Source organism: Diadema setosum, chromosome 15 (assembly GCF_964275005.1).
Source record: "Diadema setosum chromosome 15, eeDiaSeto1, whole genome shotgun sequence".
In the NCBI taxonomy this organism is placed as follows: Eukaryota; Metazoa; Echinodermata; class Echinoidea; order Diadematoida; family Diadematidae; genus Diadema; species Diadema setosum.
Genome location: NC_092699.1, coordinates 36,745,983 through 36,771,039, shown reverse-complemented (window position 1 = coordinate 36,771,039; position 25,057 = coordinate 36,745,983). Strand labels below are relative to the sequence as shown.

The 25,057-nt window shown below is 39.9% G+C and overlaps 2 protein-coding genes across 2 annotated transcripts; one reads left to right on the top strand and one right to left on the bottom strand.

Moving 5' to 3' along the window:
• On the top strand, positions 1–22,606 carry LOC140238840 (kelch-like protein diablo). The gene is made up of 10 exons (XM_072318737.1): positions 1–490; positions 10,915–11,303; positions 11,645–11,766; positions 13,418–13,639; positions 15,149–15,265; positions 15,790–16,003; positions 16,945–17,089; positions 19,117–19,373; positions 19,972–20,227; positions 22,131–22,606. Exons 1-10 carry the CDS (start codon positions 438–440, stop codon positions 22,348–22,350), a joined length of 1,995 nt encoding a protein of 664 aa, XP_072174838.1. The 5' UTR covers positions 1–437; the 3' UTR covers positions 22,351–22,606.
• Positions 4,251–5,857, bottom strand: LOC140239303 (uncharacterized). The gene is made up of 2 exons (XM_072319176.1): positions 5,608–5,857; positions 4,251–5,300 (listed from the first exon to the last, which is right to left on the bottom strand). The coding sequence occupies exons 1-2, from the start codon at positions 5,742–5,744 to the stop codon at positions 5,060–5,062; spliced, it is 378 nt and encodes a 125-aa protein (XP_072175277.1). The 5' UTR covers positions 5,745–5,857; the 3' UTR covers positions 4,251–5,059.
• Positions 22,607–25,057: the final 2,451 nt, after the last annotated feature.

Here is a 25,057-nt window from a genome sequence, read left to right as displayed (position 1 = left end):
TGTCAACAAATCCAGTTTTGTTTGATCAAATGTGTGATAGACAAAAATGTTGCCATGAGTAGAGCTCAAAATTTACATATAGTTCAAGTATGAATGGCATAACTGAGATATTTGTCAGCTTGGAATTTCATATTTTGAGCTCTCCAAAGCCAAACAAGTCTTAGGTCACAGTATTCATTTTGATGTTTGTTTTTCAATGAGGAATCAACCATATAAACAGCCGAAAGGTTTTCATCATCTGTGTTTACGACAAGAGGTCTACAGAGTCAGCGGACTTGTTTTTCAGTGGAACAGTTGAGGTGAAAGCACTATTTCCAATTGATGACAGACTATATTTAGTGTCGTTGATGCCGGGTTGAAAAGTTTTGTTCTCGAATTTTGCTCCAAGTTTGTGTTGGCAATCTTTTTTTTTTTTTTTTTTTAATTGTGCTTGAAGTATGCCTGAGATATTTTTTGAAGAGTTGCATGAAATCTACCAAGTTGACATCAGGTGAGTAATATGTTTTTGTTTTTTTTAGCAGAAAGTACCATGGAGTACAACTTGTTCAGTGTACAAGTACACTGCTTTACTAGTGTAGTGTGTATTCATACAGTACGCTGTAAGTCCTGCTCTGGGAGAACAATGTTCTAAGGTACGGGTCTACATTATCAATTGTATAAAATCAATGCATTGCAAATAGTGCTGGTGTACTACAGCTTCTTAATGGTATCCCTGGGCTCTGTTTTATCAAAAGATAAAATTGATTTTAAATTTCCTTGCCACACATTCTGCCATAGACTTACAGTTGAAATCAACTACAAATGTACATTGTACAGTGTATATGATAGTCAATTTTAACTCTTCATAAAACAGGGCCCTGGTGTATGAGAACAGAGTACAGAGTACACGTATGTAGGGTCCTATGTGATACAGTGTACAGAGTGGTGATATGTGAATGAGGTTTTATGCTTGATCTTCTGCTTGCCAGATTTTCCTTTCTACTGGTCAAGCATGGTCACTGTCTTTATCCACAATATTCATGGCAATATACAACTTATTTTTTTTTTCCTGCATTAAACAGACAATGGTCATTTTCCTTTTGGCAGAGAATATTTTATCAAAGAACAAAAACTTTGTAGATCAGCCAGCCGGCAGCGTCGCGAAAATGTGTCTAAATCATTCTACAGCGCAGCGGTGTGACCTTGAAATGGTCTCTCGAGCCGTGTTCGAGGACTGGTTTTCAATCTGCGATATTTCACTTCATGTGCATGATATCAAACCAGGTTTTTTTGCAGATGATCAGCGAAATTCTGAATTTTTCAGAAATCCTAATATCAAGTAGAAAAGATTGCGATAACATTTTATAATTTCACATCAAAAATCGTGTTGAAAAAAAAATAATTCAATTCAAAATCATCCGGTAAATTTCACTTTTCTAGACAATGAGTTAATAAAAAAACATCACGAAATGGGGGAAAATGTATCAATCAATCGAAAAATGTAACTCTTTATGGGTCATTTCGTGTAGATGGGTCAGGATCCAGCAAAATCTAGAGCAACTACACTGTCAACTAGCCCTAATGAAGACAATCCGATTTTCTTGTGCTGTGATTGGTCGATTACCGTCTGCAGAGGCTGCCATGAATGACGTCATAGTGAATCTCCACTTACGGCTTCTGCTTTTGCCGGGCCCGACGTAAAACTAACTGTTTATAGACTAACATCAAACCATTTTGAAGTTGATTTGAACACTTATTATCACATTTCAGTATGTATCTCGTCTTTTGATGAGTCCAATCGATCAAAATAAATGAAGGAATCGACAGAAGAATGTGAATATGTACAGAGTGCAAACACGAACCCGTCAGTGTAGTCCCAAGTATTCGTTTTGCAGTGTTGCGATTGCAGCAAAAACGGTAACTGCACCGAACACTCGCTGCGGTGAACCACAGAAGCAGGTATTTCCGTAAGAAGTATCACGTGTATATCTATACGTGCCTATGATTGTTATGAACTAGTAGTAGTACACTGTAGTAGCTATAGTAGTAGTGGACTAGTACTAGTACATTAGTAGTACTAGTACACTTGTAATACCATACCAGTAGTGCCAGCAGCAGCAGCAGGCAGTGGTAGTAGTCCAGCATAGGTGTACTTGTATTTCTCTGGACACTTGTGTGAATGGGTGCATTGGTCATTGTAGTGTCCAGATGACAAGACGGTAACTAATCACTGATGGGACTTGGAGAATGACGATAGTCAAAGCAAGCTGGCTTCCTTGCGGATCTGTTACGTTCTTAGATATTTAAATACAATGTATATATCTTTCACATTTTATTATTATTATTTATTTTTTTTTACATTTCATCTTTTGTCTCTGGTGGATGGAAGCAAGCTGCTAGCAAGACAAGAGAACAAAAGCTGAAAATCTGCTATGGATTGTACAGATTGATGTATGTGTACTCGAGCCTTTTTATCAAAACAGAAAAAAGTAATCATCAGTGTAGCATTCATTAATTTACACTGATTTGAAATCCACATTCAAATTCCACAAGACACGACTTTCACACTCTTGCTTGTTTTCGCCTCCTTAAACTGGACATCTCTCTCTTTCTTTCTCTCTCCTCTACCCAGTTTCCACAACGCTCTTCAGTTATTCTGCATTATCTTTTCAACTACTTGGCAGTATAGGATGACAGGAAAAAACTTTTCATTATCATACGGATTACCCTAAAGTTCATAACAAAATAACAAAATATTGTAAACATTATTGCTCTTTGTTAAAAAGGATGTGATGCAAAAAAAAAACAAAACAAAACAAAAACATTTCTGTTGGCAAGGTTGGTTGTTTACATCTTTTAAGGCACATGTATCACTAGTACTACATGTATTTGGCAAGAACAGCATATATATATGCTATATATATATATATATATATATATATATATATATATATGTATATATATATATATATATATATATATATATATATATATATATATATATATATTGTCGCTGGGGCGACAAGACCACGTATCTACAAAATGTCAAAGGTTCAGGAGAGCCAAAAAACATGGCGGCCAAAGCACTGTAGCGAATGGGATAGCCTTTCCTTTGACATGCCGTGGTGGCTTCATTTTTGGAGTAAGACAGTTGGGATTTCGACAGGACATCACTTAACCCATTATTTGACCATTAATCCAAAAAAGTCATTTTCACCAAAATTGCAGATACAAGGTCTTGTCACCCCAGCGACAGTACAGTGTATATGAAAGATGGCGAAGTAGAGTAGTAATGCATTTCAGTCCAACAGCGCTATTTATTCAGGCTGAATTTTCGAAGAATACACGAATGTCTTCCTCAGGGTTCGCAATACCAATTATGAAATAAACAAAATGAATATTTCCTTTAAAGTGGTAGTCATGGGGAATGCTTATGGCAATGCCTGAGTGTGGTATCTGAGTAGAGGCATTGTGCGTTTCTTATGAGCATGCTGACTTGCAGTCAAGATCAATTTGTATTATTATGATGTAATAATGATAGCAACCACATGAATTTGTACATGCTTAACCAAGCAGATCATCAACGCATGTAAGTGTATCATACATAAGTGGTAGTCATAGGAATGATTGTGACAACACGCGTATTTCTCAGTGTAATAACTCAGCTGTATATAACTCACATTTTCATAGACTGAGGTATCTGATGTCCAACATTTCGTTATTCCAGTTCTCTCCCAATCTTATACGTGTCTTTAAAAATGTTGGCTACATGCCTGGTATCTATTATACATACAATATAATACCATACCAAGGAGGCTTAGTACCTCCTTTGTCATACACAGCTACTTTCAGTGATACAGTTGTATTTGTACTTTCCTTTTCACATACATAAAAGCTTTGTAAGAGAATGATTACTGTAAAAGTGGAAATTTTCGCGTTGTTGAAATTTTTGTGCATATCGCGCAACCAAAAAACTAGCGCGAAAATAAAAGTATGTGGATATTTCTGCTTGCCATATATTCCTGTGTGGGATGTCTTAATTCCGTGGAATTAAAATCACACGAAACTCTTCTTACCCGGCCAAGCGCGAAAATATCCACTTTTACAGTATGTGGAACTTCAAATTTGATGAGGGTAGGTATTTGGTCACATTCTGCCCATCAAAACTTTGAATAGTTTGCCACACAAACCTAGGGCAAATAACATAATTCATAAATGTATAAACTACAATACAGGCTTTAAACAAGAAAGCTAAAACAAAGAATCAGTATACTAGTAGTATGCAGAGGTAGGATTGCTCTTAGATGAATACATGTTCATTATTCACACACATTCTTCACACACTGCATTAGACAAAATAACTTATCAAAACTGACTGACACATCTTCACAGTGGCGGATCCAGGGAGGACCGCAACCGGCGCACACCCCCCCCCCCCTTAATTTTTTGTTGAAACAAAAGAAATAAAAAGAAGTTTCTGTAAACAGGTATAAATGCACATATGCTTGGTTTGTGCAACTTTGATCACAATGCAAGCAAGGCTATACCATTTTCAGACAAATCTGCAGTGTCTAGATTTTACATTGTCACTATCACTACCTTCACTTTCCATAATTACATGGTTATCTAAATTTGTAAAATTCCTGCATGTACAACCAGGACCACAATTTTGCCCCTGTTTTTTACATTTGCACTGCTTATTCACACACTTATTTTTCTTTCTTACATCAACATTGTCTTGTTAAATATGCAACATTATTTCTTCTTTGTTCAATGTCTCTTTTAAATCCCAAAAAGTCAGCAAAAGTAGAATCTTTTTCCTGAATAACTAAAAAGCAGCCATATTGAGTGATGTCTGGATACATGAATAGTGGGACATGTCTGGGGCATTTGCCAAGACAGTTAGACAGTTCTCACCCAGCATGATTACAACCTGTGAAACCTAAGAGCAGAATGAGGGGGCAGCAGTTGATCTTCATGAGCATTCTACTGACTTGGGGATACACCTTGAGTGTTATACTGACCAAACAAAATGGGTTTAACTAGAATAATAATTTACAGATGCAATCCTGTACAGCATTCAATTTACCAGTTCCTGCGGGAGGGTCATACAAACAAGCTGTAATGGAGCATTTCCGGCATGTTCCATCTCTTCAGCACTCTTGGCGTTGAGCAAGAGCTGACTGGGTTGGTATCCCTGCAGTGGCTGGCTTGGCGGGGCATTGTTGACTTGGGGCAGGGGAGATGGTGTTTGGTTGGTGTCTTCATACACCTTTGGCAAGAAGCTGCTTTTGTGGCACATATCTGGTAAGGGGTTGGTGCTGAAAGGCAAATCAGAGTTTAAAAAATATTCTTCAAGAAGAACTACAATTACATGACAGCCAGAGAAGGATTACAGTCATTCAAGCTACTGCCCATAATTCATTTGACTACTCTTAAAATGTGTACAATTAAATTTCATGACTTAACGTTCAGAGGCATCTTAAATAAGAACATTACACTTTTTCTATTGCTCAATAATCATTAACAAAAATTTACAATACAACTGTGCCAACTAAAATTTCAATTTATTAATCCCTGTTTGAGGAACTTGAGTGCAGGTTGAAAAGAGCAAGAATCATAACTTACAGATGCAATCCTGTATCCAATTTACCAGTTCCTCCGGGAGGGTCACACGCTTGGATGTTCTGTCTCTTGAGCACTCTTGGCGTAGAGCAGGAGCTGACTGGGTTGGTGTCCCCGCAGTGGCTGGCTTGGTGGGGCATTGTTGGCTTGGGGCAGGAGATGGTGTTTGGTTGGTGTCTTCATACACCTTTGGCAAGAAGCTGCTTTTGTGGCACACATCTCGCAAGGGGTTGGTGCTGAAAGGTTAATTCAGAGTTCAAAAAATATATATACTTTGAGAAGGACTACAGTACAATTCAATTACACAACAATTATAATTATTCTAAATATTTGTCAGGAATGAAACTAATTGCAAAAATGTATACAACTGGAATTTATTCAGTTCAATTCCAATGGCATTTATAAAGGAGAGCATTGTCTTTCTATTGTTCAAAGATCATTATAGAAATTTTACAAAGAGGCAAAAGAAAAAAAGTGAAATAGCAACAATTGAGATGAAAATAAAATGACATTTGGCATGAACGTAATCTATACGAAACATGCATTTGTCAAGTCTATTAAAACACAGTGGAACCAGAAGTAAATAATATTTCATTTGTCACAAAAACATTGGTACATAACCCCATTGTATTCAAATTGTCAAAATGCTAATGCTACGACTGTGATAGTATGACTAGTATGAGGTGGTACATTATTATGATTGTACATATTCCCATACCATCATAATGTATTTTGAATTCATCAAACTAGAATCTATAGAATGTAGAACTTAACTCAACTGTTGGTTCTATTAAAAATAATGATAATAATGATAATAAAATAGTCAGGGTCTATGCCAAATAGAACAAGGGAAATTGACTGATGTCATGTACATTTTACCAGTAGATTGTACTCTGTCATGATCTATATCGATCTCTGTACTTTTAGTTCTAACCAGGTTTGTAGAGCGCTAGCTGTGATACGATACCGTGGACGACTATTTTACAGAACAGGACATCTAATTGTACATACGGGACTACGGCCAGTGCGTGCGCGAATAAAACTTGCCACTGCAGAGACAAAATCGAGTCCGGAATTCTCGTTAACGTGAAGGTCACGTGACCCTACATGCATACAGATGGCATCGCAAAACCAATATTTTCGGAAATTTGCTTCGACTTTGGGTGCAATTTTGATCACTTCGTTTATTTTTGAGCCAAAATGAGGCTGGTATCAAAATTTCCGCTAGAATCTCATCTATTCAAATAACTGATTAAAATAACCATAGGAGTGTTAGATGGGTCAGGATCCAGCAATGTATCAGAGCATGTCAAAATCAGATTCTATCGCAAGCAGCTTCTTATATCCATTGTATCTCCCTCAAAAAGTGTCAAATTCAGCTAAAAAAAGTATGGAATTAATCGTCTTTTATTGGACTGCAAGACTTACCCGGTCACGGCTCCGGAAACAGGTTCATGGTAACGTAACAACGAGCGATGTTGGGGATACACATTTTGCGTCGACAAAAAGCCTCGTCGCCAGACACATGCGCAGAATTCCTGCGCGTGGAATGAATTCGGTGGATTTGCTCATTAGCATACGACGCTGCGGACTGACTGTAGATGTAGAAAACAGTCTTTGAAATTGAATTGCACCTCTATTTTGTTGTTTCTAATGCTGTTCATTTAAGAATACAACGTGCATGTCTGATCTATTCTACCCTTTCCAAAAACATCCATAGCATATAAATTTCACTGAGTTGATCCAACTTTGGAGGCTACAGTTATTTTTGTTGTTCGTTTTTATTTTCTGTATTATGAGCCCTACTTATGGTGTATGCAGGTTTAGTTGTTTCAAGGTGTGTGTCTTACATCATAATATATTGGATATAGAATTGTGTTGAATTGAATTGATGAAAACAAAAATAAAGTTTTTGTCATGCCCCCCACCCCCCCCCCACCCCCATGACAAAGGTAAAGCATGAAGTGTTCACTGTTTGTGCAGTGAAATTCATTACCAACAAGTAGCAAAAATCAGCATTTCTTCCAATCTATTTCTCAGTCACAAATTGTAGGGTTATGTATTGTGATTCACAATGTTGTGTCTCTGTATTGAGCATTATTTTTTTTATGTACTCTTTGATCTTTGTCTGTGGAGACCTTTAAAGGGATGGTACAGTTTCGGTTGAGATGGGGCTTCTGGTTTTCCAACTCTTTTTGATGATGATTTTTGAGATAATGAGAAACCTCTAATTAAATATGAAAGAGCATATACATTGTAATTCCAAGAGGAATCCAAAGTTTATTTATCAATGAAAATTGGTTCTGAAATGGCTGAGATATCCAAAACAAATCGATCCTAATGAAAGGTGGGTCCCACCTTTTATCAGGATTACTTTGTTTAACTTTGGTTTTGGATATCTCAGCCATATCAAAACTGATTTTCATCAAATTAACTTTGAATCCCTGTTAGAATTATACGCGATTTAACATTTCATATAGTGGTTTCTAAGTATCTTGCCAAAACTTTAAAAGCTGAATCCTCACCTCAGCCAATACCGTACTACTCCTGTTAAACTTCGTCATACAGAGAAGGGGCCAAGCAAGCTGACTTCTTGCCCTCGTCCCACTTTTCTGTTCCTAGTCTTGACCTCTTCTTGAGATGACAGATAGTGGCGGTGTTTGGTATTTGTCTGACCTGACCACAGGCCAGACTTTCCATCAAATCTTAAGTTTAATCCGGAAGCCAAGACTGATAGTTCCCCTGATATCCAATTGTAGAAGAGTTCGCCCCGCTGTACCTGTCTCGGTCATTGGACTTCCTTTGTGTTGACCTGTACAATTGTAGATGGAATTCAAAGGATATCATCAAGGGTTTTGCGCTGTTGTTGCTGTTTTGCTGGTTTTTAGTGGTTGTTATAAAAGAGGTTGAAAGATCCATGGGTGCATGGTGAATTGTTTAGAGAAACTACATGTACCCCAAAATATTATATTTTTGCCATTGTGTGCCCATGTATGTGTGTGTTTTTCTGCAACTGACCATCTTACCTCATCAGAGTTTCACCTCTTCTCCATGTTCACATTGGTCCCCGCAACGCGGGGACAGCCACAAGAGATCTTATCTTTTTTACGACTGACCGTTCACATTCGTATCTCATCTGTCCCCGAGCTGTGGGGGCATTTTAGGGCTTGGAGTGAGCTCTGCCACTTGAATCCAGGCATAGCGCATGCGCACATTTGATGACCACAGCTGGACGCTATCAATTTCGCCCCAAGGTCACTCTCCCCTCCAAATCTTGTCCCCGTACCCGACTTGCTTCGCGGGGATGAGGGGACAAGTCCCAGTGAGCGTTCACATTATGGTTTTTGAGGAGAAAGTCCCACAGCTCGGGACTTTCTCCGCGTTGCGGGGACCAATGTGAACGTGGGGTTAGTTGAGTAACCAAACGTGCTGAACAGGTTAATTCCCCCCCCCCCCCCCCCCCCCGGACAAATGTTTCTAAAAGACAGCTTCTTTGATACTGCAACCATGCACGTAGTGAAATACTGAATGACATGCCTCTCCAATAGAAATTCATAGCTGAGCACGCAAAAGAACTGTACTAACTGAATTGTTTCCCAATTTAGTACTGCACGCCGGTTTCAGAACCTCCTCGGGGAGAATTGAAAGCCCGCTATTTTATAAAAACAGAAATGTGACCCGCTACAACAAAATGATCCTAAAGTCGGGTGAGGTCGATTATTTGAAAATTGCATGACAAAATTCCCTAATCTTTCTGCTTTAAATTGATATATAACAATAATTACAAAAATAATCGGCTGCGGAGATATCGATGTTTAAAAGAGAGCATGTCGAGACGTATGGGAAATCACTGTTTCGAGAAAAGCGCCCTAAAAGTTTTCCTTGCGACGCAATCGCGATCAAGGGACACGCTAGTAAATTTTCACCTCCGGACAATAGAAGGTAAACCCTGGCAACCCCCGAAATGCTCATTCAAGCACAGCGTCGGCGGTCTCCTCACCGACCAATCAGTGACCAGGATGCCAGGAGAAGCGGTTGGGCATAGCGCACCCCGCCCGCGCGCACCAGTCGACTGGGCAGTGTGCGAGCTTCACGCTTCGGTTAGCGGCAAGCAGCAAACTGACCAATGAGATCACTCCGGTCGTTGTTATGGGCGGAGCCTATCTATGGCGCTCAATCCAAATTTTCGAACCGGTTTCTGCTTCGTTGAAACGCCAAAAACATGGCCCAGAAAAACGCTATTTTTTGTACTTTCCTTTCATCATTTTGCTTCAAAATTTCGACAGATGATAGAAGACATGTCAGACTCCAATAATATGTCAAAATCAGAAAATCGTAAGTTTTGACAAATTATGATGCTCTGACTTCAAACTCGATTTTCACGGCTTCGACCGAGCGCGACTTTAGGACCTTTTTGTTGTAGCGGGTCACAAATGGTCTCTTGTCTGTTTATACTGCTCGGGCTGGTTTCGCCCAAGCAGGCCCGACTGGCTCCATTCCCATGGTAATCAAGCTCAACTCCAGTATATGCGTGGGCTTTTGAATTTCTTAATTTCATAACTGCAAATAGGATTGAGCATGAAGGTGTACAAGTTGTGCATTGTTTATCAGGGGCAGTTGGTCATGATAACTAGTTTTTTTTACACTATCTGGTGATGATTTTAAGTTGTAACTTCTGGGTTAGCAAAAAAGGCCACTTCTCGCACCCTGTAGCATTTATACTGCAGCCGAGGCTCTTTAAGGCTTTTGTAGGAGACTTTAGAACCCCCTTTTTGCTTACAGCAAAGTATTGGTGTAGAGGCATGTTTGCACATCATAACCTTAAGAAAGTAATGCGAAACACTGCCTCCATGGTAATTTGAGGATGAAAATGACTAGAAGAATCAGACAGAAATTCCTTCTTTATTTTTTTTTTCTCCACACAAAATGGGAAAACTGAGTGGAAGAATTACACATTTTGCTTGTACAGCGCTTGATGTACAGGTACAGTGTATAATCCCATGTGTGTACTGCATCTTGAATGGTGATGTGTTTGGGAAATATGAATTATGTGTGTGTGTTTGGGTATATGTGTGTCCGCGTGTGTATTTAATTCTTTAATACCTGTTTACTTTTCAATGATTAATACAGGAACCTATTTTCCAGAGTAGGTTTATTGCTCGTGGTTCTGCTTTGAAAAAGACCGTATCCCTTCTAATCCCTTATGTGATTAGAAAAAAAAAAAAATCATAGATTTGTCCTTTCTTTGATAATATTTATGTGTGCAGAAATGTAATAGAATGTTGTGAAATTGATTGTTATCCCTGCCAGGAATCGTACCATGGAGTTGGGGCCACTGCACGTCAACACCACCGGCAACCCCCGCGGGGCGTCGTGCGGCCCATCGTCGGGGAGTCAACGACCCAGCTCCGTGCTGGGGGTCACAACCCCGTCCCCTCTCAGCCCCACCCACTCCTCCCAATGCCTGAGCCCAGGTGGCGGCAGTAGTGGTGGTAGTGGGGGAGGGAGCGGCCAGCCCTCTGGGGGTTACACCATCCACCACGCCCAGCGACACACCAACGACTCTTTCCTGGCCATGGACAGGATGCGCCAGCAGGGGGCACTGTGCGACATCGTGCTAAGAGTCGGCGACCACGAGATCCGGGCGCACAGGCTGGTTCTGGCGTCGTGCAGTGCGTACTTCCACGCCATGTTTACAAGTAAGCAGCAACGTTAAACCTTTAATCACTTTAATTCAGTCATGCTCTGATTATTGATTGGAGAATGTTGGCAGATGTTTTGATTGAATTTTAGAAGTTAAATTGAGTTGCTGAGTTGAATTTTACACTCTTTGACATCATTTCCTGATATTCTTGAGAAATAGCAACCTGTTTCATAGCAAGTTAAAATCTTCTATTTATATCTTTGAGAAATTACTTATATGTATATTTCACTCACAGATATATTGTAACTAGTAAATGATACTGATTGGAATTCAGCATCCTAAGGTTAATAACACTTCTTTTTTGAATTCTCCTTTTTTTTTCTTTATTTTTGACAGATGATATGTCAGAATCTCACAGGTCAGAGGTCACGCTCCATGAAATTGACTCAGATGCCGTGGAGCTGCTGGTCTCCTTTGCCTACACAGCAAAGATTGTGATCGGGGAACGAAATGTCCAGGTATGGTGAAGAAGTTGTGGTTGTGAATTTTCTTCGATTTGTCTTCCTCTACAAATGATATTTGTAAGATCTCAACTGCAGATCTATAATTTAACAAACATGATGGGGGGGGGGGGGGGTGGGGAACATGGTGGGGAAAAAAAAGGAACCGCTTGACTCCAATCTGTCATCTGCTTTCTGGGCAGCGACACTACCACCATGCTATCCCTGGTTGCCGGTAGTGACACAATGAACTTGGAACAAATACCAAAGCTCCAAAATTCTGACATTGTTATGTTATGTTAAGTAGTCCAAGGCCGACAAAGGATCAATGAAAGATAGAGATTATTAAGCAGAGAGGTGAATATTAATGATATGAGCTCTGTGTGTATATTGGCTTTTCCCATTCTTACATGTGGGCACAGCTGCAGAATAATGTTTGGACTCTCTAAACTTTGCATAAACCTCAAAATGATTCAAAATTCTGTCTGTCACACATGTTCTCTTGTGACTCATAGAATAAACTTGAAAGCTGATAAAACTTACTTATAATCTGACTGTGAAAAGCATACCCCTCAAGAAGTGAGTATGTGAAATTATTTTCCTTGGCAAGGGTAATAATAGTTTGGCTGTATTCAGTTTGTTGATTGGACATTGTTGTTAAATTGAGTCTCCTGTGTGTTAATGGACTAAATATGCATTTTATTGATTTTAAGGTTTTTTACAAAATGTTATTGGTCTCTTGTGTTTGATCTCTCTGTAATAGAGATTTCCTCTATTAGATGACATCATCATGAATCTGATAATGATTGTATCATCATCAAAATTTTGTCTCTCACTCATATTACTTCATTCTTCTTAAAGGTACTAGCCCACATTTGCAAACCCACGAAAATCAAAACTGCATAAAACAGGTCCAATATGACTTCCAGTACAAGTTATAACAGTAACATACCTCACCTGTCGCTCTTTGTCTATACCATTCGATAAAAGAGAGAAAGTCATCGTTTTAAAATCAATTTTCAAACCGGGTCAACCCGACCCAAAATCGAATTACGAGCGCGGGCTATAGCTACGTACATTGTACATGTAACACGTACGTGGACCGGAGCTAGCGAGCGTTATACGCATGCATACGGATTACGGTGCATTTTCATTTATTTTTATGAAAGTAACGGACTAATTGGAACGAAATTTTGCACAGGTGTTACTGCAATCATACCCAAACTCCATGCTAACTATGAGACCAATTGCTGCAGGTTTACAAATGTGGGCTAATACCTTTAAACATTAATCTCACTCCATTGTGGCTATACTGTACTCAATACTGTAATACAATACATACAATTGTATACAATGATTTAGCGATTACTAATTCTTTCTTCTTTTTTTTTTTTTTGCGAATCGGCACAGTTTTGTGAGTGGTTAAATTTGTGATTTTGGAGTACAGCAGTGGATGGAAAAATGTATGCAAACAAGTCACATCCCTGTCAGGATCAGAGTTAATATTTTTGCCCATTGTCAGATTCGCCAATGTCACCTGACTTGTGAAATTGATGAAAATAAAAACTCAGTGATAAATATAGTGTATACAGTATCTGTCTAAGTCTTTCCCCGTTCCCTCCCTTCCCATCCATCTCATCTTACCCCACCCCCGTGATGATGTTCTCAGGCCCTGCTCCCCGCTGCCAGCCTGCTCCAGATGGAGAGTGTGCGGGATGCCTGCTGCAAGTTCCTCGTGGGTCAGCTGGACCCCTCCAACTGCCTGGGCATCCGACGCTTCGCCGACACCCATGGCTGCTTCGACCTGGAGCAGTCCTCCCGGCAGTATGCCCTCCACAACTTCTGCCATGTGGTCAACACGGAGGAATTCCTCCAACTTCCTTTGCAGGAGGTGAGATCGTTTGAGGAAGAGAGGTTTATTGTAACACTGTGGCCTGTATTCACAAAGATGGTTTAAATTTAGACCATGGTTTATGGAAATTTTTTTTCTGCGTAAATATGATTGATAGATTGCATACGTCAACAGACGTCTAGTAACAAATGCAAGTTGATAAGCACATGTCAAACGTGCACCTATTGCATGCTTATTTTAGACCATGGTGTAAATTTAAACCACCTTTGTGAATTCGGGCCCATGTGTCTAAATGACCAATGTTGTGTGTAATCATACCATCCCCTCTAAAAAGAGGCAAAACATTCCGTCTCTCGGATAGGACATAAAATGTAGGTCTCATGTGTGAGAGAGTCACAGCTCAAGCATATAAAAGTTTCGGCTTCTTTCATTCATTGTAAAGCAGGATGCATAATGTGGTGAAGTGGTCCTGCCTCACATCCAACTGGACCCCTTGGAAATCCAGCTACATTGTGTATAGTGCAGTTGAATATGGGCTATCCTGTCATCTTCTTAGATGGAAAAAGAAAGAAAGAAACAAACAAACTATGTGTATGTAGTTATTCATCAGAATTCTCCTAAAAATGGTGAGAACATGCTTACTGAAATATTGAGAATGGATAGGCCCTTTCCATGGCCACACACGTACCAAGAAGGAATACGTGGTGTACCGTAAAGCATTTTACTACTAATGCTCTACCCCCATGAAAACCTTCAAAGATTTTATCTACTTAAACATGGCATAGTATTGGACTTTAAAACCTTAATGTATCACTTTTCTGTTTACAGAGTGCCCTGTTCATATTGTTTTGCAAGGACATGACGGAGTGGCATGTGTATATTTTCCTACGGTTGGCAGACATTCACTGTCTGTGATACCTATTGATCCTGGGAGAATGTATGGCGCCCATAACTAGTATTCCCTTGTCATGTGATTTCCCAGTATAACAGTTTTACTCGTTTGCAGTTATTAATGTTGAAAAAAAATATTTGAAAAGGGGCCAATTGAAAACGATGAAAATTTTGAAGGAAAAATTATGGGAATTTTTAAGGTTGCTACGAACTACAGTGTAACTAATCTTTATGCTACCGAAGGTTTGCAGCTCTGCAGTAAAGTTTAGGAGAAAGAAATCTGCTTTTCAACGTGATATTTCTTCTGAAGTAAATTTTTTCACTAAAATTCAGTTACAGTTCAGCCAGCGATCAAGTTCCCCCTAGGTCGCGATCACGGGTGATCAGTGATCGCATACGGATATGTTGCAATCAGTTGATTGTATGCCGAATTCCATACTATCAATGATCGCATATGCGATCACTGATCGCCCGTGATCGCGATCTAGAGGGAACTTGATCGCTGGCTGAACTGTAGTTTTCATCTTCTAGCCTTTAACCCTTTGTATGCTTTGAGTCCTGATTGGCACTGAAAAGCCCATAGTGTTATGTACACACTGTCCAAAGTCCCTGGTACAGAAAGGGTTAACAAGATTCATTCTCATTGGTGCAATGAAGGTGGAGCAGATGGTCTCCAGCGAGCAGCTGAACGTGACGTCGGAGGAAGAGGTCTTCAACGCCGTCATCCAGTGGATCCAGTTCAACGAGCAGGAGAGGAAGAGTGCCATCAGTCAGGTAACACTAGTGATTCATGGGGTCAAAGGTCATTTGGAACATTGAGCACACAAACACTGTTTAATGCAGCAAAACATTAAGTGGATGGGCGGGGGGATGGAAGAATAAAATCTATAAAGTATTTACACTCAAGTAAATCCATCCTGTTAGAGTCATTTCTTCTACTTTTCTTTTTTTTTAGATGCTTGTGATAAGGTCATTGGCTTTTATGATTTTACTACCAAAGCATGCAAACAGAAATTTCGTGAAATTATCCAACAGTCTACAAACTCTGTATTGTATCTCTCTAATCACAGTTTATTTGTCTTTCATCTGTGTGCCCAGCCATTCACTTACTCCATCAAATGCCTGGCTATGTACATCAGCTTACACTCCTGTACAAATTGGACCTGTGTGTATTATCACAAAATTTACCATGTGCTCGCCCATTTACATTGTATGTACAACAAAGCTGTTTCACTGCTGGCGATTTCCAAAATATCTATCCTCTTCATGACCTCATATGTCCGTCCCCTGTCCTCCAGCTCCTGAGGTATGTACGGCTACCCCTCCTCAACCGTGAGTTCCTGGTGAGCCAGGTGGAGGCCAACCCATTGGTCCAGGGCTGCAACGGCTGCAAGGACCTGCTGATCGAAGCCATGAAGTACCACCTGCTGCCCGAGCAGAGGTCCAGCATGCAGACCACTCGGACCAGGCAGAGACAGAACCCGTCCCAGGTGCCCGTGCTCTTTGCTATCGGTGAGTTTTTGTGAGTCACAAAAGTGAAAGTGTCTTTTTCTTCTTTGTGTGACACAATGTGCCTGGATGATACTGTTTGCTGACTATTGCTAGTCACATGAGCAAATTGTGAGTGGTCTTCATCATTCACCCTTTTTCTTGTGCGAGTGTGTCACATAGACCACTTCATCAGATTAGCACCCTGCTCTTTGTGAAGAAGTGAAGACACAATCTTCTTTTATACAGCACCTACAAGGATCAAATTGCTGTCTGATTAATCAATTGCTCATCACTTGAATATGGTAGAAATTACCATCACATGATGTCGCCATTAAGACTGAAGTTTTTGTTGTATGGGTAGTTTTAGATAGTGAAAGTGTACTCTGACATCATCCCTTTACATTTACTCCATCCCATCGTAGGCTCTTAACAAACTCATAGTTTTGCACCATCGCTCACCACTGACGCCACTATATAAACTCTGTTTATATAAAAAAAAAGAAGAAAATTGTTTAAACGGGGAAGACCCATTATAATGATGTTGCTAGGACCACCAATTTTACCTTGTTATATCTTATACCTCACTGTAAACATACCCCCCCCCAAAAAAAAAAAAAAAAAAAAAAAATAGCTAGATACATTTGTACAGTAATGGAAAATCAAGATAGCAGAATTCAACTTGTTAAATGCGGTACCTAATAAGCCAGCTTGTTGTAATGGGACTTCTCTGTAGAGGCGAAGATACCATCTTGATTTTAGAGAAGCCCTGGTTCTTTTTTAAAGAAACAAGGAAATTGATGAATGTATAGCTGGATATATATTGGATGTAGAGATAAGGTGAGGAATGGGCAGATATATGCATGAAGTACTTTGCCGAGTACTATTTAGTGTAGATGTAACTTTCTTCACTTGAAAAAAATGGCTTGCCGGTATGACGCACCCATTTTTTTATTCCCCTCCAGGTGGTGGAAGTTTGTTTGCAATACACAATGAGTGTGAGTGTTACGAGCCAGCCCTGAATTCCTGGCGTGCCATGCCCACTATGAACACCAGGAGGGCAAGGTTAGGAGCGGCTGCCATTGGAAAGATGATCTACGCCATTGGAGGGTGAGTTTTTTGAGAAAAATAAAGTACTTTCAAAGTATAAATCATCTCATCTCATCTCATCAGGCCATTCATAACCCTGAAAGTAGTGTGATATTTGTCAAAACAGAGCACTCTGTGAGTAATAGGAAGGTCTTGTTGCCATGGAACATCCAAAAACGGATAGAAAAACAAGTACTGCAACCCTTGTCATCTTAAATGTTATACTCAATCACAAATGCAAGCTACATTCTACGATCATTCCCCGAACCACTTCCCAACACCCTATCTGGGAACTGTTTCGACTATTACCAGAATAGGCACTGTGTAATACTTCCCAAGTGACCACCACAACTAAACTTCTACTGGTCATTGTTTGTTGCCAAAGGTTTCCCATCACTGGGACGATTATTCTGCAGTTGAATGAGCATGCAAAGATCATAATCAGATATGTTTTCCCAGTGTAAAGAGAACTGTGTATTATCTTCCTTTTTAATGAAGAAACTGGCATTTGATACCATATTGTGTTAATTCCTGTGATATTTGTTAAAGCTCTCCATAGCATGGGGAACTGCATACATGTAGGTTGCAAGACATATCAATGGAAGTGTGTGTGTCAGCAAGAGTTAAAGATAATATAAAGTTTTGGTATTACCTCAAAAGTTTCCCTGAATTTCCTTGTCTTAGTTTGTGTTTCAGGTTAAAGTACCTTTCATATAACTAACACTGTGAGACTTACTCGCCCCAAAGTGCTCTCATGTCTTAGTAATCATTCAATAATGGTTTCGTACCAGAGCCGCCGCCGTATGACGGCGGCGAGGTAGTACACGTATTGTGCGAGATAACTGCGACCAGCAGCGTGCAGCCCCATACACATACTGTGTAGCTAACTGCGACCAGCAGCCCCATACGCATAGCTAAATGGGGCTTCGCATTGTAGCTTACAGGATCATGACAGATTTAGTATCGCGGGTAAATATCAACTTAAAATCCAAAAATTTCTTCAATTTGAAGACTTACCAGTTAAGTTGAAGTATTGAAAACGGGCTTTGGGCAACGTTTGGTTTTGCCAATAGTCCCTTTCTTTTTGAATTGATGACTGAATGTGACTCGGTCGAGAGGACCTTGGGAGAGCTACACTGAATTGACAGCCAGCGCATGCGCACACAAACATCTTATCCGTTCATGGATTTGAAATTTGTTCGCATGTGATGTGTGCATATCCGCTGGTCGTAGTAATCAGTGTACGTAGCTCTCCCAAGGTCCTCTCGACAGAGTCACATTCAGTCATCAATTCGAACAGAAAGGGACTATTGGCAGAACCAAACGTTGCCCAAAGCCTCTTTTCAAGACTTCAACTTAATTGGTAAGTCTTCAAATTGAAAAATTTTGTGGATTTTAAGTTGATATTTACCCGCGATACTAAATCTGTCATGATCCTGAATGCTACAATGCGAAGCCCCATTACGCTATGCGTATGGGGCTGCTGGTCGCAGTTAATTGCATGATTACTAAGAAATGAGAGCACTTTGGGGCGAGTAAGTCTCACAGTGTTAGTTATATGATAGATACTTTAACCTGAAACACGGAAATTCAGGGAAACTTTTGAGGTACCAAAACTTTTTGTTATCTTTAAAGGAGTCATTTAGTTTTAGTTGAGACCTAACTTCAGGTTTCTAACATTTTTTTTTTTGCTGAGATAATGAGGAAATTCTTATGAAATGTGAAAGAGCATGTAAAGAGGATTTCAATGTTTACTAGTATTTAATGAAAATTGATTTTGAAATGGCTGAGATATCCTAAACAGAGCGATCCTAATGAAAGAGGGGACCCACATTCATTACGATCTCTTTGTTTCACTTTGTTTTTGCATGTCTCAGCCATTCCAAAAGCGATTTTCATCAAATAAACTTTGAATTCCTCTATGACTGGTATGCTCTTTCTATTTCATAAGTGGTTCCTTGGCATCTCGCAAAAAGTTAAAAGCCCAAACCTCGTCTCCACCAATACTGTACCATCCTTGTAAAGTTTGTGTTACTTTCATTCTACAGTTACGATGGATCACATGACCTGGCCTCAGTGGAATGTTTCAACACCCAGACCCATTCCTGGTTTGACGTGGCACCCATGGGCACCAAACGAAGCTCTCTCGGCATTGCGGTCCTCAATGGGCTCATTTACGCTGTGGGTGGCTACGATGGCGCGTCTTGCCTGAATAGCGTCGAGCGCTACGATCCTCTCACCAACACGTGGTCGTCGATCACCGCCATGTCGACGAGGAGGAGATATGTCAAAGTAGCTGCACTAGGTAAGGCACTACAATTATGAAATTGATCAAGACATAATATGGTACAACATTTCCACCTGTTCACACAGTTTGCTGTATTAATGTGTGATATGTTTCATTTTCTTTTCTCTCCAAAGACCTTGATGTCCATTTTCTGTTCTTTCCTTCTTGCCTATTAAAGGTGGTTGTGTACCTAGAACAGGATAGTCAATAATAAGATGCTTCTTTTAGTGTAGTATTTTCATGTTACTGGAGTCAAGAAATCATTTGGTAGCTAAAACATGTTCTTCTTTCCAGTCCAACATCGCTATGATATTGAATACAAGTAATAGTTTGTTCTTCATTTCAACTTAAACCAAAAAGTGGTCTTCTCAGGTAGACACAATGGTTGAATTCATGTTTGGTGCTGGTTCTAGATTTAGTGCTATCTCCCAAACGACTGCGATAGATCAAACCCAAGATACTGATCATGGTCAGATTAAGGCAAGCGATACCAGTCACAGTTGTAGATTGCCAACACCATTGCACTCTTTCACTTTTCTCCTCAAACATTCATGCCAATTTTGTATCCCCTTCCTCCTCCCCCTCCACTCCCCCCCCCCCCCACATGGCCACACAGGTGGCTGTCTCTATGCTGTAGGGGGTTATGATGGTTCCTCACACCTGTCCAGCGTGGAGAAGTACGACCCCCGGACCAACTCCTGGACCTCGGTGCCAAACATGATCAACCGGCGGGTCAGCATGGGTGTGGCCGTCATCGGTAACCAGCTCTTCGTGGTCGGAGGCAGCGACGGGGCAATGTGCCTCAGCAGTGCAGAGAGCTTCAACCCCGAGATCAATCTTTGGGAGCCGCTCCCCTCCATGTCCATCCGCAGGTCAGTGTCCAGTCTCCCGGACGGAATTCTTGCATCTCGACCCATCAAAACCCACAAACCATGTTTCTGTAGTGTTCATGCTGCACTTTACATTTTAACTTGAACTATGTATTACTAGTGTTTCATATGGGAGAGTAGGATATTTTTATGCCTCCGCCACGAAGTGGTGCCGGAGGCATTATGTTTTCAGGTTGTCCGTCCGAACGTCCGTACGTCCATCCGCATTCGTTTACGCGATAACTTGAGTAATATTGACTGGAATTTTACCAAACTTGGTCCAAGTATGAAGTATGATGGGGCAATTACTTGATTAGATTTTGGGTGAAATCGACCAAAGGTCAAAGGTCATGGTCAAATCATGAAATTGTATCTGTTTACGCGATAACTCCAGACTGGATCACACAAATTTAACCAAACTTTGTCCGAGGATAATGTATGGTGGGACAATTACTTGATTGATTTTTGAGTGAAATCGGACAGAGGTCAAAGGTCAAAGATCAAGGTCAAATCCTAAAATTAATCTGTTTATGTGATAACTCAAAATTGGATGGAGCAGCTTTCCCCAAACGTGGTTCAAGGATGATTTATGATGGGGCAATTAGTTGAGTAGATTTTAGTGACATTGACAAGAGGTCAAAGGTCAAAAGGTCAAGGTCAAATGCTAAAAATGTTGCTATTTCCCCCATATCCATGCCATGCCCAAAGGTATTTTCTTGAAACTTAGTGTAGACATGTACTACTGCATAAAGATTCTCCAGAGAGAGTTTCATGTCATAAGGTCAAAGGTTAAAAGGTTAAAGGTTAGGTGAAAATGTTACAATTTCACTTTTCTCGCAGATGGTTCAATGTATCTTCATGGAACTTGGTACATACGCATGTACTGACTGGCAGGGATTATCTAGGGAATATAGGGGTCATGGTTCAATAGTCAGGGGGTCAAAGATAAAGGTCAACTTCTCAATATTTTACTATTTCCCTCATAAACTAGTTATATGCAATGCTTGCATATTATTTTGAAAATTCAATATACAATATGTACATGCATTACCTAATGGAGATTCTCTTGGAAATTTCCTGCCAGAAGGTGAAAGGTCAAAGGTTAAGGGTCAAAGCAAGGTTTTAATGCAAAAAAAAATTTGGCACTGTTATTACACTCGTTCTTCATACCTTTAAAATTATTCAATGCATAAACTTATAAAAGGGTCAGTCAGAAGTTAAGTAAAAATCCTCGATTCCCCAAATACATATACCTGAACTCTTTCATAGACAATTATAGCAAACCTAGTTCAAGGAAAGTAAACATTCAAGATATTTCTGACAAGGCATCAGTCGCCATAGCGACATTTCTAGTCTTATATTTGAGCCTTATGCTGTTCATGTATAATTGTCAGTCTTGCCTGCAGAATTTTAAAAGCGTAATAATTGCAAAATTTGTTACTGATTCTCAAAATTGGCACCAGTTTAAAAGATCAAAGCTCCTGTTTCTTTCCAAAACTAGCCAAGCCTTTTAGGTTTCTTTTCTGATTTTATGCAGATTTAAAGAATTTGGCAAGGTCCATCTCTTCTATCTGCAATCAAGAATACACAGTAATAATCAGAGTTGCCAATTTAATAACTTGATAATGATAATTTCTATGATAATTTCTGCATGTCCCCTTAACTTGACTACTAGGCTGTCTTGGATTGCATTCAACCTCACCCAACTTTTCATGGACTTTTCCTAGTATTTTGTATTTTTCTATCGAATGATAGCAATTCTTAATCTGAAATATGAAGTGTAGAAAATTTATTTCTTAATATTTTCATGGAGCATCGGGGATGATTTTGTTTAGATTATATGATGCTCATTATCAAGAAATTAAAGTTTTGGTTCTATTCACAAATTCTGTTTCCACATCCTCAGAAGCACACACGACACAATAGCGCTGGATGGTCAACTCTACGTCGTTGGTGGCAACGACGGCAGCAGCAGTCTTAACAGTGCTGAGCGCTACGACCCCAAGACTCACCGGTGGGCGACGATATCGGGCATGTCGACCCGGCGGAGCAGCGTGGGAGTAACGGTCGCCGATGTCGTCGTCTCGTGGAGTTCCCACAACAGCATGATGGAGCAGCAGTTATGATCTGGGGCTCAGCGGAAAGAGATGACTTGCAGTTTGTGTGAACAATGCTCAAGGAGATATATAGCGGAACAGAAACTGTTGCTTGAAGAGTGAACACGGTAAAGTTTTTGTCTATGGGATCAGGACCATAGTTTCTTCAAACGGCACGTAACTTGTTCTGCATCATCATGTGCAAAGGAGGAGCAGGAATGTCAGCTTTTTCGATAGGGGCTCATTCCTGATCGCGTCAAAATGGCTGCTTTTCATGCGAGCGAATCTGAACAAACAAATGGCCGTTGCATCTTTGTTGATCACTTGAGATCGATGGCTCGATGGTAAAAGTGCTTGTTGGGAGGGTAGTGGCTGTGTGATATTTAAGCTTATGTGCTCTGAGTGTGTTAGTGTCAGCCAATTAATGTGTCGATAATACTGCAGTATGCAATATTAAACAGTGCAAGCTGTGTTCAAATGAGTGCAAAATAGACTGCCGGAAATAGCGTCAGCATACAGTGATTGGCATCAAAGGTCACAAAGTGTCACTATATGTTGTCTTATTGGCATGTGCTTTATGTCATTGTGTCATGTATTGTGTAAAAAAAGTGCTACAGGAGAAGTCAAACCAGTGTATACCTGAATGCGTCATATGCACTAATTAAGTATATACTCAAATATTGACTCAGAGAAGTTGTTGTTGTTGTTGTTGTCGTTGTTTTTTGAGTCATGTTAAACCTCGTCCGTCACTTGGAATGCGACTAAATTTGCCCTCTCTCCTGGATCTATCAGAGTATTTCTCCATTCATTTTTTTTTTCTCTCCATTTGATCTATGCATGTAGTTTAGTGCTGTGGTAGTATGTTTAGTGTATGTGAATGCAACATTTTTTTCATTGTTCTGACACCTCAATTGATATACATGAGTCCAGTTATTTGCACCTTGACTTTTCCCAGAATATATCCAATCAAAAACTTGAAGAGCACTTGTGATAGTTGTGCTGGTTTAGTAGCACACCTCACACAGTACTGAGTATGCAGCTGCCAATCAGAGGTAATGAAGTTAAATGATAACTGCTGTGATATACTGCCATTTGCAACTAATATCAACACATACCATCTCTGTTTTTTTTTATTAAAAAAGTTATCAATTCCAGTGTAATCAGTAGATAACAATTCTTTTTGTTTTTATATTTCACACACAGATCATATTTAAACAGGTCTATTTTATGTTGCTGGGTGGTGATTCGATTGTCATATTGTATCTTCCTCTTGTTTTATTTTGAGCCGATGTGATAAAATACTTCATGATAATTCGAGATTTACAGAAAAACAAAATCTGGAATAAGGATGTTGAAATGTTGCAGAATGATAAGATAGTCAAGCATAGTTGACTTTACAAATTCTACTCAGGAGCTGCGCTTGCTTCTCTTAAAGAAACACAACAGCAAAACCAGAAATGAGAATGACAGGTTCGTTGTCAAAGGTTTTTGAACTGTCTGCAATGTCAAAAATATTGCGTGTGTGGTGCGGAGCTTAGTGTATTAGTGAGAACAGCTCGCTCAAAACAAAACCTCAGTCAAACCAGTACTTGCGCTCTGCGTTAGTAATGTGTGACCGGAAGTCATCTTTTGTGTTTTTCACAACTAGTCTGCCCAGAACATTGTCAAATTTTTTTGCCTTTTTTTTTTCTTTTGAAAAACATAAGTGATATAATATGTTAAATGCAATATTTTTTGTTCCCTAATTTGAAGTGGGTCAAACTGCCTATAAGTAAGATGGTCCACACAGATCTAAAGCAGTGTATATTTTAGAGAAGGGTATCAATTGTCATTAAGAATTAAGGGTAATGTCTGTTTCATTAGATTGATTGCAATGTTTTGTTGTAATTATTTTTTTTTTCTCAAACAAGGAAAAGAGTTTCAATGATAAGTATAAGATTATATAATAGAGTAACAGTTTACAGTGCCTTTAGGGTTTGCCAGTATTTGAGCAGATATTAGTACACAATCACCTTGCTACTCTGGGTTAAATGTACTGTAGGTTACTCCTTATTGTTGCATTTGTTTCTGCGAACGGGTCTTTTGTTGCTGTCTCTGTTTGGTTCTGTCATTTTTAAGTGCAAATACCATTCCCTCGACTCTCATTCCGCACGTCATGCGTACCATTTCCTCTTTATTTCTTCTTTTTTTTTTTGGGGGGGGGGGGGAGGGGGAGGGCATCCACAGTAGTCGCACAAAAGGAAGAACATCTTCACCAGTTTTGATGAGATGAACCATTGATTGGACCATGCAATCTAGTAACTTAAGCCCCAGTCACATAGACATGTTGGATCATCGCGGATCTGATCCAGGGAGAGATCCGTGTTGATGCTTTGGGCATCCTTGGACATCCGGGAAGCCAACATGCCAAGTTTTTTAGGTCTGGGGACTGCCGTGTTGGCAGAGCAATCCGGGATGGTCTGAGTGGCCGCTGCGTAGCTGCCGTGCTATTCTGGCCTTATCCATGTAGCTGTTGTGTTGATATGGTGTGTACAGTCATCAATACTCGTCAACGCTCCATCCAGGGCGAAACTATCCCGGAACTCCCCGGATCGTTGTGTAGATCCTTGAGGATCCGTGTTTATTTGTGACTGGGGCTTTACACCAGCTATTGCCACGGTGTAACAATGTAGATAGTCCAGCACTCTCGTGTGATATTTCCTTACCTCAAGTCTCTTACAAATGTACCTCTGTGCAG

What these genes read in the sequence shown, in the direction of transcription:
- LOC140238840 (XM_072318737.1), top strand. Translation starts at nt 438, where the DNA reads ATGCCTGAGATATTTTTTGAAGAGTTGCATGAAATCTACCAAGTTGAC. An exon ending in GGAAGAGTGCCATCAGTCAG is followed by an intron (nt 15,266 to 15,789) that starts GTAACACTAGTG and finishes CCTGTCCTCCAG; the next exon opens with CTCCTGAGGTATGTACGGCT. An exon ending in ATGATCTACGCCATTGGAGG is followed by an intron (nt 17,090 to 19,116) that starts GTGAGTTTTTTG and finishes TTCATTCTACAG; the next exon opens with TTACGATGGATCACATGACC.
- LOC140239303 (XM_072319176.1), bottom strand. Translation starts at nt 5,744, where the DNA reads ATGCCCCACCAAGCCAGCCACTGCGGGGACACCAACCCAGTCAGCTCC. An exon ending in TTGGATACAGGATTGCATCT is followed by an intron (nt 5,301 to 5,607) that starts GTAAGTTATGAT and finishes TTTGCCTTTCAG; the next exon opens with CACCAACCCCTTACCAGATA.